Consider the following 12,510-nt stretch of genomic DNA (forward strand, 5'->3'; position numbering starts at 1 on the left):
CATGTTCCTGTCGTCTAATAAACCTCTGTTTTACTGGCTGGCTGAGAGTCCCGTCTGACTGCGAAGTTGGGGTGCAGGACCCACTGGCTTCCCCAGGAGCCCCGCCTGAGCGGTCTCGCTGTGGGAAGCACACGGAGGGGCAGAGGATACTGAATGCTCCGAGGTCAGACCCAGGAAGGTGGAAGCTGTGTGAGCTGTTTGCCCTGCGGACAGGCTGCTCACCGGAAGGCGACTGCCCCAGAGTCCTGACTGGCTTCATGGGGAGCAGTTCCAGAGCATCGCCCGGGCACTCCGTGACACCATCCTACAGCCACCCACCCCAGGGGCAGAGCTAGAGGGCACCATGTGGGGGTCAGCTCAGCCCCGCTGAGGTTGGGGGCAGCACTGGGACAGGGCTTGAGGCTCTGTCTCTATGACTGGCAGAGGGCGGTGTGTGGGGCAGAATGGTGCACTCAATTGGCTCTGGCTGGCATGGGGCCCTTGAGCCATCGGCCCCTGGGAGGGAGTGACGGGGTGGGCAGCGGGTGCCCCTGGAGCAGCCCACGTGGGCACGTGCCGTCTCACCTGCCGTGGGGGAAGGCGGTGCACAGACGTAGCTGGAGCCCATCCTGCAGCACTTGTCTCTCTTGTGGCAGTCGCTGTCCTGCTGGCACAGCGTCAGGGGCGGCCCCTCGTCTCTGATTTTAAATGCTGGGCAAAGCCCCGGTTTCTCTGGAACACAGGCCAGGCGCGTGGCAGTGAGGCCCTGCCCAGTCACAGAGCTGCCCCAGCCAAGTCCCAGCGACTCCATGAGGGAATGGGGGGGGCAGGTAGGGGCGTTCTTGGGGAAATGGGCCAGGCCCGGCCTGAAGGGCGGCCCAGAACCAGTCCCCTGGCCTGCTGCCTTGGCACCTTCCATGGCCTCTCCTTGCCCTTTGCTCTCTGAGGTCGCCCCCTCTCTGCCCTGTGACCCACATCTGGCTTGGGCCCTGGCACGTCCAGTCCTCTCCCCCAGACCCCTCCCTGCCCCAAGCCCTGCCCTCAGCTGCCCGTCCCCCCTCTGCCTCAGCTCACGTGCCCTGCGTGCAGCCAGCGCTCCTGCCCCTTCTGTCCTCGCTCTTTGCTCCATCTTGGCCCTCGATCCACAGCTCTCTGGACCCATATCCTCTGCCCCCTGGCCCCCAGTGCTCTGTGCCCCACGTCCCCATTCCCCGCCCCCTGGGACTGAGCTCCCTGCCAATAAGGAGATGGTCAGACCTCCTGGGGCTTGGGGGAGTCAGGATCATTCAGGGCGTGTTTCCGGGGTGGGGACCTGGCCCTGGAAGGTACGTCTACACTGCACCAGAGAGCGAGCTGCCCAGGCCATCTCCCCAGTCTTGTGGGGGCAGGGCTTGCGCTAGTGCATGAAACATAACTGTGTAGACGCTGCGGCTCCGGCTCTCGAGCTGGGGTGGGGCAGGGGACAAGGCCAGGGCAACGTCTCCACCGCTATTTTTAGCGCGCTGGCCGAAGCCCTGCTGTTCCAGGTCTGTGCCGTGTAGACATATCCTCAGGGAGTGGCCCCGATTCTCCCACAGCCTCAGACACACGCCCAGGGTGCTGCGGGGTGTCCTGCGGGGGCAACATCCCCAGTTCTCACGGGCCTGGCGTGGTAGTAGCTGTTTCTTACCGTGCTTTGGTCTCAGGCAGGCAATGCCACAGCTGAGACGGCAGCATTTCTCCTGGCCCGGGCAATCGTTGTCTTTGGTACATCGAAAGAAGCATGGGCTGAGGCTGTCCGCTGGCGCTTGGGCTGGGCAGACGCCGGGTTTCACTGCAACACACAGAGCAGACGTGGCAGGGATGCCCCCACTCGCAGTGCAGGGCTCCTCGGGCAGCCAGCCAAGGCTGTGGGCCCCAGGGAGCCCCACGTGGCTGGGCAGGGGTGTACTGCCATGCTGGCTGCACTTCCACTTGGAGCGTGCACAAGCCTGGCTGCTGAACCTCCTTCTCGTCTTGTGCAAGAGCCGTTTCACGGCACATGCCCCGTTATCCAGGCAATTTGTGACTCAGCTTCGAGGACTTGGCTCTGTCAGATCCCTGAGGACCCCCACGGACACTGAGCGGTGGGGTGGGGGGCAGGGGAAGCTGATGCTGCACCGAAGCAATTGAGCAGAAACTAGCTCAGCAGCAGGACTGCCAGCACTCGGGACCCCTCCAGGAATGAATGGCCTCAGAACAGACCAGGCCCTGGTGTGTCAGGGCAACATTCGGGGTCGCCCCAGGGGAACCTCCCATCGCCCTCTTGGCTAGGACAGAACTCCCGCATTTAGCAAACTGAACGTAGTACGAGATTCTATCGAGCAATGGGGGAGAACAATAAACCGCCCAGGGCGGGGTGGAGGGACGTGCCCCGAGCTGCCGGGACAGCGTGTTATGGGTGGCTGCACAGTGGGGTCTAGTGTTGCGATCCTCACCCTCTGGGATGAGAGCCACGGCCACGCAGGCCAGGCCACAGCCGTTGCTGCAGCACTTCTGGGCGCCCGGGCAGTCACTGTCGGAACGGCATCTCTCATCACAGGCACCGACGGCTCCTCCTGGTAACGCCGGGCAGACTCCAGGCCTCACTGCGATAGACAGCCACGGGGCATCAGACCCTGGGCCGCAGCCCCGGGTGGGGTAAGGGCGTCCTGGCAGGAAATGGGCCAACCTGGCCCTGGCCTTCTGTCTGGGCCTAGCCCAACCCCTGTCCCTGCTTGGCCCCTCGCATGTCCACCTGTCTCCTGGGACAGGGAGCACTTTGGGAAGGAGAGTGAGTCCCAAGCACAATAAATCCAGCAACCTGCCCTGCCCCCGGCCATAAACAGCTCTCCCCTCCCCCTTGCACTCAGCACAGTCCCGTGGCCCCTGCTCCCTAGGCCGGGCGCTGACCCCCCTGGAGGCTGGGAGACCCGTGTGGCCCTCCCCACCGTGCCGGCCGCCCCAGGAGAGTGCTCAGCGAGAGTCCGGCCGGCGCTCGGGGGTGCGCGTGCAGCCGGGGGTGCATGCGTCGAGGGGACCCCTGGGAGCCCTGGCTCCCCTCACAGCAGCAAGCGGCTCCCACCTTCTGGGGTCACTGAGCGGCACTCGGAGCCGCAGCCGTTCCTGCAGCACTTCTGGGCGCCTGGGCAGTCGTCGTCACGGCGGCATCTCTCCTCGCAGGCCCCAGCCGATCCCTGCTCTACGGCCGGGCACTCGCCGGGCTTCTCTGGGCACAGAACAGTCACGCGGGCGGCGGTGAGACACCCACTCGCAGGCAGAGCCTCCTGGCTCCATGGGAGCGTGAGCCAGGGCCCCGTCTCCCCCCGGCCCTGCTCTCTCCCTCCTCTTCATCCCCCTGCCCCGGGCTCTTGGCCTCACCTGGGGCAAAGGGCCCCTCCGCTTCCCGACTCCCGGGGCCTGAGCCCTCTCTCCCACCAGGACCCTCTGACTCCAGTGCCGGGGTGTCCCTGGTGTCCCGGGGCAGGGGATCCGGGCCCCCCCGGCAGAGCCGGCTGCAGGGAAACCTTCTCCCTCACCGTGGCCTGCGCAGGCCTGGACACACTCGGCTTCTGTCCTAAAGTTGTTGGCGTTTCCCCGGCAGCCGTGGTACAAGAACGGCTCACACCTCTGGGCGGTGGCATTGTAGAAGTACCGGAAGGAGTAGACGTCACAGAGACCCGCTTGGGCTGGCAGCTGGCAAATGTCTGAGGGTACAGAACCGACCCTTCGTGGGGCAGCCCGCGAGGGCAGGAGCCTCTAGGGCAGGGCGGGAGCCTCTAGGGCGCGACAGTGGGGCCGCCCACTTTCTACTCCCACTAGGGTGACCAGACCGCAAGTGTGGAAAATCGGGACGGGTGGGGGTAATAGGCGCCTATATAAGACAAACCCCAAATATTGGGACTGTCCCTATAAAATCAGGACATCTGGTCACCCCAACTCCCACAAAACTGAACACCCTTGCCCTGCCCCCTGCCCATGCCCCGTCTGCAAGGCCCCACCCCTTCTCTGAGGCCACGCCCCTGCTCACTCCATCCCCCCTCCCTCTGTCGCTTGCTCTCCCCACCCTCACTCACTGGCTCATTTTCACTGGGCTGGCTCAGGGGGGTGGGGTGCGGGGGGGGGTGAGGGCTCCAGCTGGGGCTGCAGGCTCTGGGGTGGGGCCAGGGATGAGGGATTTGGGGTGCAGGAGAGGGCTCCAGGAGGGGGCTGAGGGGTTCGGAGTGTGGGAGGAGGATCAGGGCTGGGGCAGGGGTTTGGGGCATGGGAAGGGTGCGGGGTGCAGGTTCCGGGAGACGCTTACCTCAGACAGCTCCTGGAAGCAGCAGCATGTCCCCGCTCTGGCTCCTAAGCAGAGGCATGGCCAGGTAGCAGACACCACCCCCACAGCTCCCATTGGCTGTGGTTCCCGGCCAACGGGAGCTGTGGAACTGGTGTTTGGGGTGGGGGGCAGTGTGCAGAGCCCCCTGACTGCCCCTATGCATAGGAGCTGGAGGGGGGACATGCCGCTGGTTCTGGGAGCTGCCCGGAGCCATGGCAGCCAGGGAGCCTGCCTTAGCCCTGCTGCACTGCCGACCGGACTTTTAACGGCCCGGGCAGCAGTGCTGACCAGAGCCGCCAGGGTCTCTTTTCGACCAGGCGTTCCGGTCGAAAACCGGACACCTGGCAACCCTACGCTACAGGAAGTCGGAGCATTCCACAGACTGAGAACAAGAGCCCTTCTAGAGGCACCTCGAACGCCTCAGTAGGGTTTAACGGTGCCTGGGGGAGAGTGTCCCTGTTCCAGGGCTGCTGCCAGACACTGGCAGGGCACACAACGCCAGCACAGGGCCTGCCGGGCTGTCATTTCTGGGCGGCTTCCCATGCGGTGGAGAGAGACGGGGCAAACTGCTAAAGCTCTCACTCCCCTGAGCCCGAAGGGCTGTGCCTCTGCCCCCTTGCCTCTCCTCTCTGGGTGGGACCCCGGGGGCTGGGATCCCCTGCAGCTTCTCCTCACGGACTCAGCTGTGGGGCGTTTCCTTCATGCCTCGCAGTGGGCGTGAGAGGCGCTAGGGTGGGGGCCCCCAGCCCAGAGCTCTAAGCACCTTGAGGCTGGTGCCTCCTCGGATGGGCCCCCCCAGCCCTCGGCCCCCTGCCCCGTTTGTGCCGCAGAAGCCAGGTGTTAAACATGAGCCCGGCACCGGGGAATGTCTGAGCGGGGCTGCCTGCCTTGGGGGCTACGGCACCGGGGAATGTCTGAGCGGGGCAGCCTGCCTTGGGGGCTACGGCACCGGGGAATGTCTGAGCGGGGCTGCCTGCCTTGGGGGCTAAGCATCTCCAGCATCCCGCCCCAGGGGAGGGGTTGGGGTTGGGGTTTGACCGGGCACCTGTCCTCCCTGCTGGGCCTATCGCCTGCCCTCCTTCCTCAGACCCCAAACCCGCGAGCCGCTGTCCCGCGGCCTTGCTCCTTTCCCAGGTGTTCTCCTAAGTCCCGCCCCAAAGTGGCAAAGTGGGGGGGTCTGTGGCAGCCGCAATCCCCTGGCCGGGGCCGCTGGGTCGCCTCCTGCTGTGGGCTGCGGGCTCCGCAGCCTGGGGCAGGGCAGCACGGGGAGCCCTGCAGCCTTGGCGTCGTCCTGGGGTCCCGTTTCCTGCCCCCCTCTGCTCGGCCGTCTTCCCGCCCCCCTCTGCTCGGCCCGTCTTCCCCACGGACTCCTCCTGTCTCTGGCCCTGTCTTCCTCCTCGCCAGCCCGCCTGCCCCCCTCGACACTGCCCCCCTCCGCTCTCAGCTGCTGTCCTTAGCACCTGCCACCTCTTGGCCCCCGGCTGAGCTCCTGGTGGACACAGCGTCCCGCCTCCGCTGAGACGCTGAGCCCCTGAGCCCCTGGGGAAGCCAGGGTCCCTCAGGGCAGGTCTGGGGTGGGGTCCTGACAGGGTCTGTGCGGGGCTGCCAGGACACTCACCCTGCCCTGGCTCCAGGCAGGCCGCGCCGCAGCTCAGGGCGCAGCACTTCTCACTTCCCAGGCAGTCCTCGTCCGCCGAGCAGCGGAAGAAACAGGGATCGAGGACGCCCGCTGGGGCCTCAGCTGGGCAGACGCCGGGTTTCTCTGGAACACGAGGGGTCACAGGGCAGAGATGAGAGATGAGGGGTGGGCAGATGACATCCCCATGGGAGGAAAGAGAACTACGTGGGGGGGAGGGATAGCTCAGTGGTTTGAGGATTGGCCTGCTAAACCCAGGGTTGTGAGTTCAATGATTGAGGGGGCCATTTAGGGATCTGGGGAAAAATTGGGAATTGGTCCTGATTCAATCAGGGGGTTGGACTAGATGACCTCCTGAGGTCCCTTCCAACCCTGGTATTCTATGATTCTATACATGCCCTCATCCCCACCCTGGCTGCCCCCTGCCTTCACCCCCCGTCTTCACCCCTCTGCCCTGGCTGCCCCCTGGCTTCCCCCCCCTGCCCTGGGTGCTCTCAGCACCCTGCCTTAACCCTGCTGCCCAAGCTCCTCTCTCCCCAATTTCGCCCAGCGCTCGTTCTCCCTGCCTTCCCTCTACCCTAATCCACAGCCACTTTGTGCCACCCTCAACCAATTCGCTGCCAAAGGCTGAGGCAGTGTCACCGGGCAATGCCCTTTGCCCACCAGGGATTGCAGCCTGGGCAGGGCATTAATTGCAGGCTCTTCCCCGGGTCTTTAGGGGCACCTCGGGGATAAAAAATCTGCTCTCAGTAGCCGTGCCCAAAGGCAGGGGCGTTGGAGGGCAGGATGCGAAGCGGGATGAGCCCAGTGCTGATGGGGAGAGAGGCGATTTGTGGGGATTTGTTTGGGCCCGGGCGCAGCTGCCATTTGCCCTGGTGCCCCCTGTGAATCGGGGGGGTTGCCCCAGTAACTCTGTGCCTAGCCCTCGTGCCGACAGCACGCGTGGTGCTGCCCGCCGTCTCTGGTACCTTCCTCCGGGTCCACGCAGCGGAACCGACACCGGTTATAGCAACACTTCTGCCGCCCCCGGCAGTCGGTGTCATTGTGGCACAGAGGGGGCTCTGTGTAGAGACACCTGACGAGGTTGGGTGGGCAGGTTCCACGTTTCCTTGGTGTCCAAGGCTTCCCTGCAACAGAAATGAGGCCCTAGGAACAACCGCCCGTGGGCGGCAGAAACCCCACCCCCTAGTGGCAATAACACCATGGTAGTACGTGGCGCTCAGCTAGCCCCATGCACCCACCGCTGGGAAACAGGCAGTAGCCTCGTTTCTCCGGTGGAGACACTGAGGCACTTTCCTTCAGAAAGAGGCACATGCAGATAACCAGCTACGTGCATAAGCAAGGATCTGCACCCGGCACTGCTGCACGCTATCCTGGCACTAGCGGGCACCGAGCAGGCCGGCTAGTGTGTATCCATCTCTGCGCACTCGACTGCACGCACCAGCTCCTGCAAATGCACAGCCCAAGGTGAGGGTCCAAGTGAGCCCGGAAGTGAATGCCGGGCTCCTAATGCGGCGTCCCGCTCTCCCCAGCGCATGACGGTTGCCTTGGCTAATTACTGCCTGGTTACAGTGACACCTCACAGAGCAGGAGGGAGCTTTTAGAACTGGGCTAAATAAATAACCCTGGGCCTTTGTTCCCAGCACAGGGAAAGTGCCAGCAAGTTCAGAACACCCCTCCAGTTAGCGCAGGTGGCTGCTGGGCTAACAAAGCTGCAGTGCAGAGGCGCTGTTACCAACAGCCTGTAAATCACAGGTTTCCCTCTGCCCGTTACTAGGGTTGCCAATTTTGGTTGGACGTATTCCTGGAGGTTTCATCACAGGACATAATCTTTAGTCAAAGATCAATTTTTAATTCCTGGAGACTCCAGGACAATCCCGGAGGGTTGGGAACCCTGCCCGTTACTGACGGGCGGTTGTGGCTGCACCCAGCACTGGCTGCAGTCCCAGTCACTGCGGCACCGCCCCTCCCAGCGATGGAAGGGCCCAGCTTCACTGCCGAAGGGCAGGGATGTCCCTGTCTGTGGGGGACCAACAAGCCCTAGTGACTCTCTAGGGGGCGGGGGATCTGGTGAAAAATGGGCCAGCCTAGGACCAGTCCCCCCACCCCCCTGTGCACTCAGAGTCCTGGCCCCTCTTCACCTGTAGCACTGCCTCCCTCTTGAGTCTGTTTGGTCCAGTCCCAGCCCTCTCCGGACTGGGCGGGCGGCAGGGCGGTGCTGAGGGCACCTGTTTGTGGAGGGACACAGTCAAGGCCACAGCCGGTAAAGCAGCATTTCTGTTCCCCAGGGCAGCTCCTGTCGCTAGCACACTTGTTGTTGCAAGGAGCAAATGGTTGTAGTACTTTCCTCTTGGGGCAAACGCCCGGGGAAGCTGGAAAAGAGTCAGAGTCCAGTGTAACCGCGTCGGCGAACAGGCAGGGCCTTCCCCACCCTGGCCTGAGAAGCATCTGGGGGTTGTTGGCTCCCTGGGGGCAAAGCCCCGGCCAGGCCGGCTCAGGTGCAGAATGGCGTGACCGTGTGGGAGATGCTTGGCTCCTAGAAGCTGCTGGTGCGGAGGCTTGTTCCTTGTTGGCCTGGCTGGGGAGCTGCAGGATTTTGGACCCAGATAAGGGCTGGGGTCATACTGACCCATCTCTCCTGCATGGCAGTGCTCAGCGGATTGCAAAAGCCTCAGTTAGTCACTATCAGCCCAGCCCAAGGTCCTCCCCCACTGGGCATTTTGCCTGGCTGGGCACTACAGGGGCAGCTCCTTGGGTTCCACCTCCCAAAGCCCAGCTCCAGCAAAGCATTTGGCACCTGCTTCACTTCAAGCCCCGGGGAGCTCCACTGAAGGCAACGGGGCTGCTTGGGACTGGCGTTCTGCCTGGGGGAAAGCAGCTCGCTTGTCTGGGCTCTCTGCCTGCAGGGGGAGGGGGCCCGGCTGGCTGTGTCCCAGCGGCTGTGGAGGCCTTGCAGCGGGCAGTGGCATTTATCTACCCAGAGCTAATTCTGCGGTGGAGGCTGGGGGTGGGATTTCCTCCCATGGGCGCAGGCCTTCCTGGCCCACAGGGCTGCTGCAGTGATCAGGGGTATATGCAGGGCTGTTCCCTCCCCCCCACATTCCCATCTGTGCTCACTGGAGATGGGAGAAGAATATACTGAAGAGGCCTTGAATGCATGGAGAGTCTGGATTGCATTGCCTCCGTCTGCGAGCAGCAGCCTTTTAAGGATGAAGCTGCTCACTTGTGCCGTGCGCTATTCTGTGAAAAGGCTTTTCTCACTCCTCCCTGCAGTGGAGCCCTGGGGCTTGTTAGCTGCCGGGAGCCTGTGGACACTGTCTGTCAGCGCAGGTTCGCTGCGGGACGAGGGGCGGGGAGCCATTTCCAGAGAGTTCAGGTACACGGCTGCAAGGGCAGGTCATGTCACAGTGACCAGGTTTGCACATGCAAATTGGGTCCGTGTGTTGGCAAATGTGCCTGATTTGCCACGTGAGCGGACAGCTGTTGTGACTGAATGCACGAACGCGGCACACAACGGTGCGTGCGAAATGCCCATGTTATCATGGCCTCACTGGTTTGGAAAGCCAGCCGGCTGTACCAGGCTGATGCAGCCCCTTGAGCTACTTCGCAGCGTTTTACCTGGCTCAGCTTTGGTGCATTTTCTGTGGCAGCCGATGGTGCAGCACTTCTCGTCCATGGAGCACTGCGTGTCGTCGGAGCAGCTCACAAGACAGATGGTGACCAGGCCTGCGTCTGGCTTGGGGCAATACCCCGGGTGCACTGGGAAAGAAGGAAAAAGAACAGGGGATTTGTCAAGCCATGTGTACTTACGGCTCAGCTCTGGGGTGTGGATCGCTCGGTCAAATAGGCAAAGGCCTGGCAGGTACATGGCAATGCAATGCCCTTTTGTGTGGCTATCAGCTATGGAATTGCCCATCTCCCTATAGCTCCTGTCACTGCTGTGAAGGAAGAGTTCCTGGTGTCTGTGATATGTTCACTGGAGCAGCCCGAGCGCCTACAGAATGAGCACCAGGTGCAGTGTGAAAAGGTAGCACACCGGTGTGACTAACGACAGCCGTTCTAACGTGCATGGTGATGTTGCGAATACACACAACAGAGCGCAGCGGCTCCCAAGGGCGGGAAGGAGAGAGCCTGAAGTCCAGGGAAGCTGCGGCCTGTATCAGAAGAGATGCCGTTTCCAGACAGTACTGCCCGTGGATTGGACGGGTTCCCCCACTCTCCTTCCTGCAGGGTGTGCTGACACCGATGCTGCAGAAGCAGGAGTCTGCCCCTTGGCCAGCACAGCTTGGACACGTCTCCCTTTGCCTCCCCTGCAGAGCCCGGGGAGGGAGCTGGGGATCGTGAGCCAGGAGCTGAGGTGAGGAGTGCATTGCATCACAGGCTGCGGGTTATTGTGACCCAACGGCCAGAGCCAAAACACCGCACGTCACTTTTCAGCTGGCAGGACACAATGTCAGGCTCCCCCCTGCCACGTGGCAGGAGCTGCTGTAGCCTAAGGGCTCTGGTGGAGCCCCGATGAGGGCATCGCAGGGTGGGTCTGGCCCTGGCTGATTGTGGGCAGCCATTTCTCCGAGAGCCCTAAGGATCTGTTCCCAGTGCCCTGGTGCAGAGCTCGTGGCCTCGCTCCCCACGGAGCACCCTGTAGTACAGCTCAGCGGCGCCTGAGCCGGGCCCCGCAGGGAACGTGTCCTTTGAACTGGCTGTGGGACCCAGAGCTCCCCCGAGACCCGTCAGGATGGGGGCACCTGCCCAGCTAACGCCAGGGGAGAAAGGCCTCTCAGCTTGGCAAAATGAGCTCTTCAGAGCCGTTCCTGGGCGACGGGGCCGGAGACTGGGGAGCCGGGAGAACGGCTTCAGATTTCAGTCCTCCAGAGCTGCTTTTCTTTTTGCTGATTCCTAACTAACCAAAGACGAGTCTCCCCAGCCCCTGCTCTGAGGCTGCCTCTGGCACTCCCCAGCGTCTGACGCTCCAGAGAAAGGCAAACATCCGCTATGTATCTGGCCAGCTGAGCAGGGCTGTATGTGGGGGACAAGCAATTTCTTCCTGACCCCTGCAGCAGTCAGCATATGCCCTGAAGCCTGAGAGCTGATCACCCTAATCTTAACGCGTGGTAGTGCCATCCAGCCCTCTGAGCTCCAGTGGCAGGGAATTCCACCGGCCGCTACATCTCTGTGCAGAGACCCCCTTGTGGTGGTGCTGGCTGAGCTGCCTTCGTCTCGTCAGACCCACCCCCACCTTCTGCTTTATTATGGGACAGGACTGAAGAGCCTCCCCTGCCTGCCCACAGGGGGATCGGCCGGTACCTGAATCCGGGAGGACGCAGACTCTCCTGTCCCCTTCGCTGCAGCACTTCTCGCTCCCTGGGCAGGACTCATCCAAGAGACAGTAGGCCTGGGGGGGTCGTGCGGGCCCCTTCATTTCGGCCGGACACTCACCGTCCTTGGCTGTGGCTGTGCAGGAGACAAGAGCCCAGATCACTTGGAGGAGACAGTTCAACCGCCCTGCTGGGAGGGGAGCAGCTGTCCTTGCTGTGCTCTCCCCACCCCAGCCCCGGGAATGCAGGGTCCCGGCCTGACCCTTGAGGCCAAGCGTTCAGCACCATAGGACTGAAGCTGGTGGCTCTTGCTGGAGAGGCTCTGTCATTACCCCAGAGAAGGGAGGCACGGGAAGGAAGCTGCAGGGAGTTGCTGCAAGGTTTAGGCGGGTAAATATTTATTAACTGTTCTAAAGCCCCCTCGCCACGTCCACGCCCTCAGCCCATTAACCCAGCCCGCCCCGGGCCTGCACAGCGGGGAGCCGCAGTGGAGCAGGACGCGGTTCTCCTGCAGTTGTGTGACTGGGCTGTTGGGCGCCCGTTGCTCCTTCCCTGGGGCGATTCGCCCTTCGAAGGCAAACAGCCTGGGGTAACAGGCCAGCGTTGTCTCTCCCAGGCCGCAGGCGGTCGAGCGGAGCTGTTCAGAGTTCACCCTAATGTCCTGTGGGCCCCCCTAGGGTTTTGCAAGGGAAGAACCTGCTGCCTGGCCAATGTCTGATGCGCCCGGGAGAACGGAAGGGCCTGATCCTGCTCCCCAACATCAGTGGCAGCAGGACCCAGCCCCTCAGCCATTGCGCTGCCTCTGACTCTCGCGCTGTGCTACCCTCGGGCTCGTGCTGGGTGAACGATGGAGCTTTTGATTCAGTGGCCAAGACACACACACAGACTGTCGTTTCAGGTGGAGCAAAACCTTTGGTTTCCAGGTGGTTTTACCTTTATTTTTGTTCGTAGCTACATTTGAAACAAAATGTCTCAACTTTGTGTCCTCAGCAAATTTCATTAGCTCACTCCTACTTCCTGTGCCAAGGTGACCAATCAAAACAGCCAATAAGAGTGGTCCCAAGACTGATCCGAGAGGAATGCCACCAGGAACCTCCCTCCAGCCCGGCCCTCCCCCTTCCAGCACAACCCGTGGTCATCTCCCCTTCGTCAGCTCCTTGCCCACACCACAGTTCTTGTGCTAATCCCGTCTTCTCCAGTTAACTAGGAATTTCCCACCTGCATCGTTTACTGACGTCCAGCTAGATTAGATCTTCCACATT

General features: G+C 62.5%; 1 protein-coding gene across 1 annotated transcript in view; it reads right to left on the minus strand.

Moving 5' to 3' along the window:
- Positions 1 to 625: 625 nt before the first annotated feature.
- Positions 626 to 12,510, minus strand: part of LOC141997643 (uncharacterized) — a gene marked incomplete at its 3' end in the record, with an annotated part of 28,342 nt that continues 16,457 nt past the window's right edge. The window contains exons 17-25 of the mRNA XM_074970070.1: positions 11,238 to 11,384; positions 9,552 to 9,692; positions 8,075 to 8,305; positions 6,902 to 7,060; positions 5,916 to 6,059; positions 3,062 to 3,205; positions 2,436 to 2,585; positions 1,649 to 1,792; positions 626 to 711 (exon numbers count right to left, since the gene is read on the minus strand). Of these exons, the coding sequence (XP_074826171.1) occupies positions 626 to 711; positions 1,649 to 1,792; positions 2,436 to 2,585; positions 3,062 to 3,205; positions 5,916 to 6,059; positions 6,902 to 7,060; positions 8,075 to 8,305; positions 9,552 to 9,692; positions 11,238 to 11,384 (1,346 nt within the window). The remainder of the gene's footprint in view (positions 712 to 1,648; positions 1,793 to 2,435; positions 2,586 to 3,061; positions 3,206 to 5,915; positions 6,060 to 6,901; positions 7,061 to 8,074; positions 8,306 to 9,551; positions 9,693 to 11,237; positions 11,385 to 12,510) is intronic.

The sequence above is a fragment of the Natator depressus genome, chromosome 13 (genome assembly GCF_965152275.1).
Source record: "Natator depressus isolate rNatDep1 chromosome 13, rNatDep2.hap1, whole genome shotgun sequence".
Classification (NCBI taxonomy): domain Eukaryota; kingdom Metazoa; phylum Chordata; order Testudines; family Cheloniidae; genus Natator; species Natator depressus.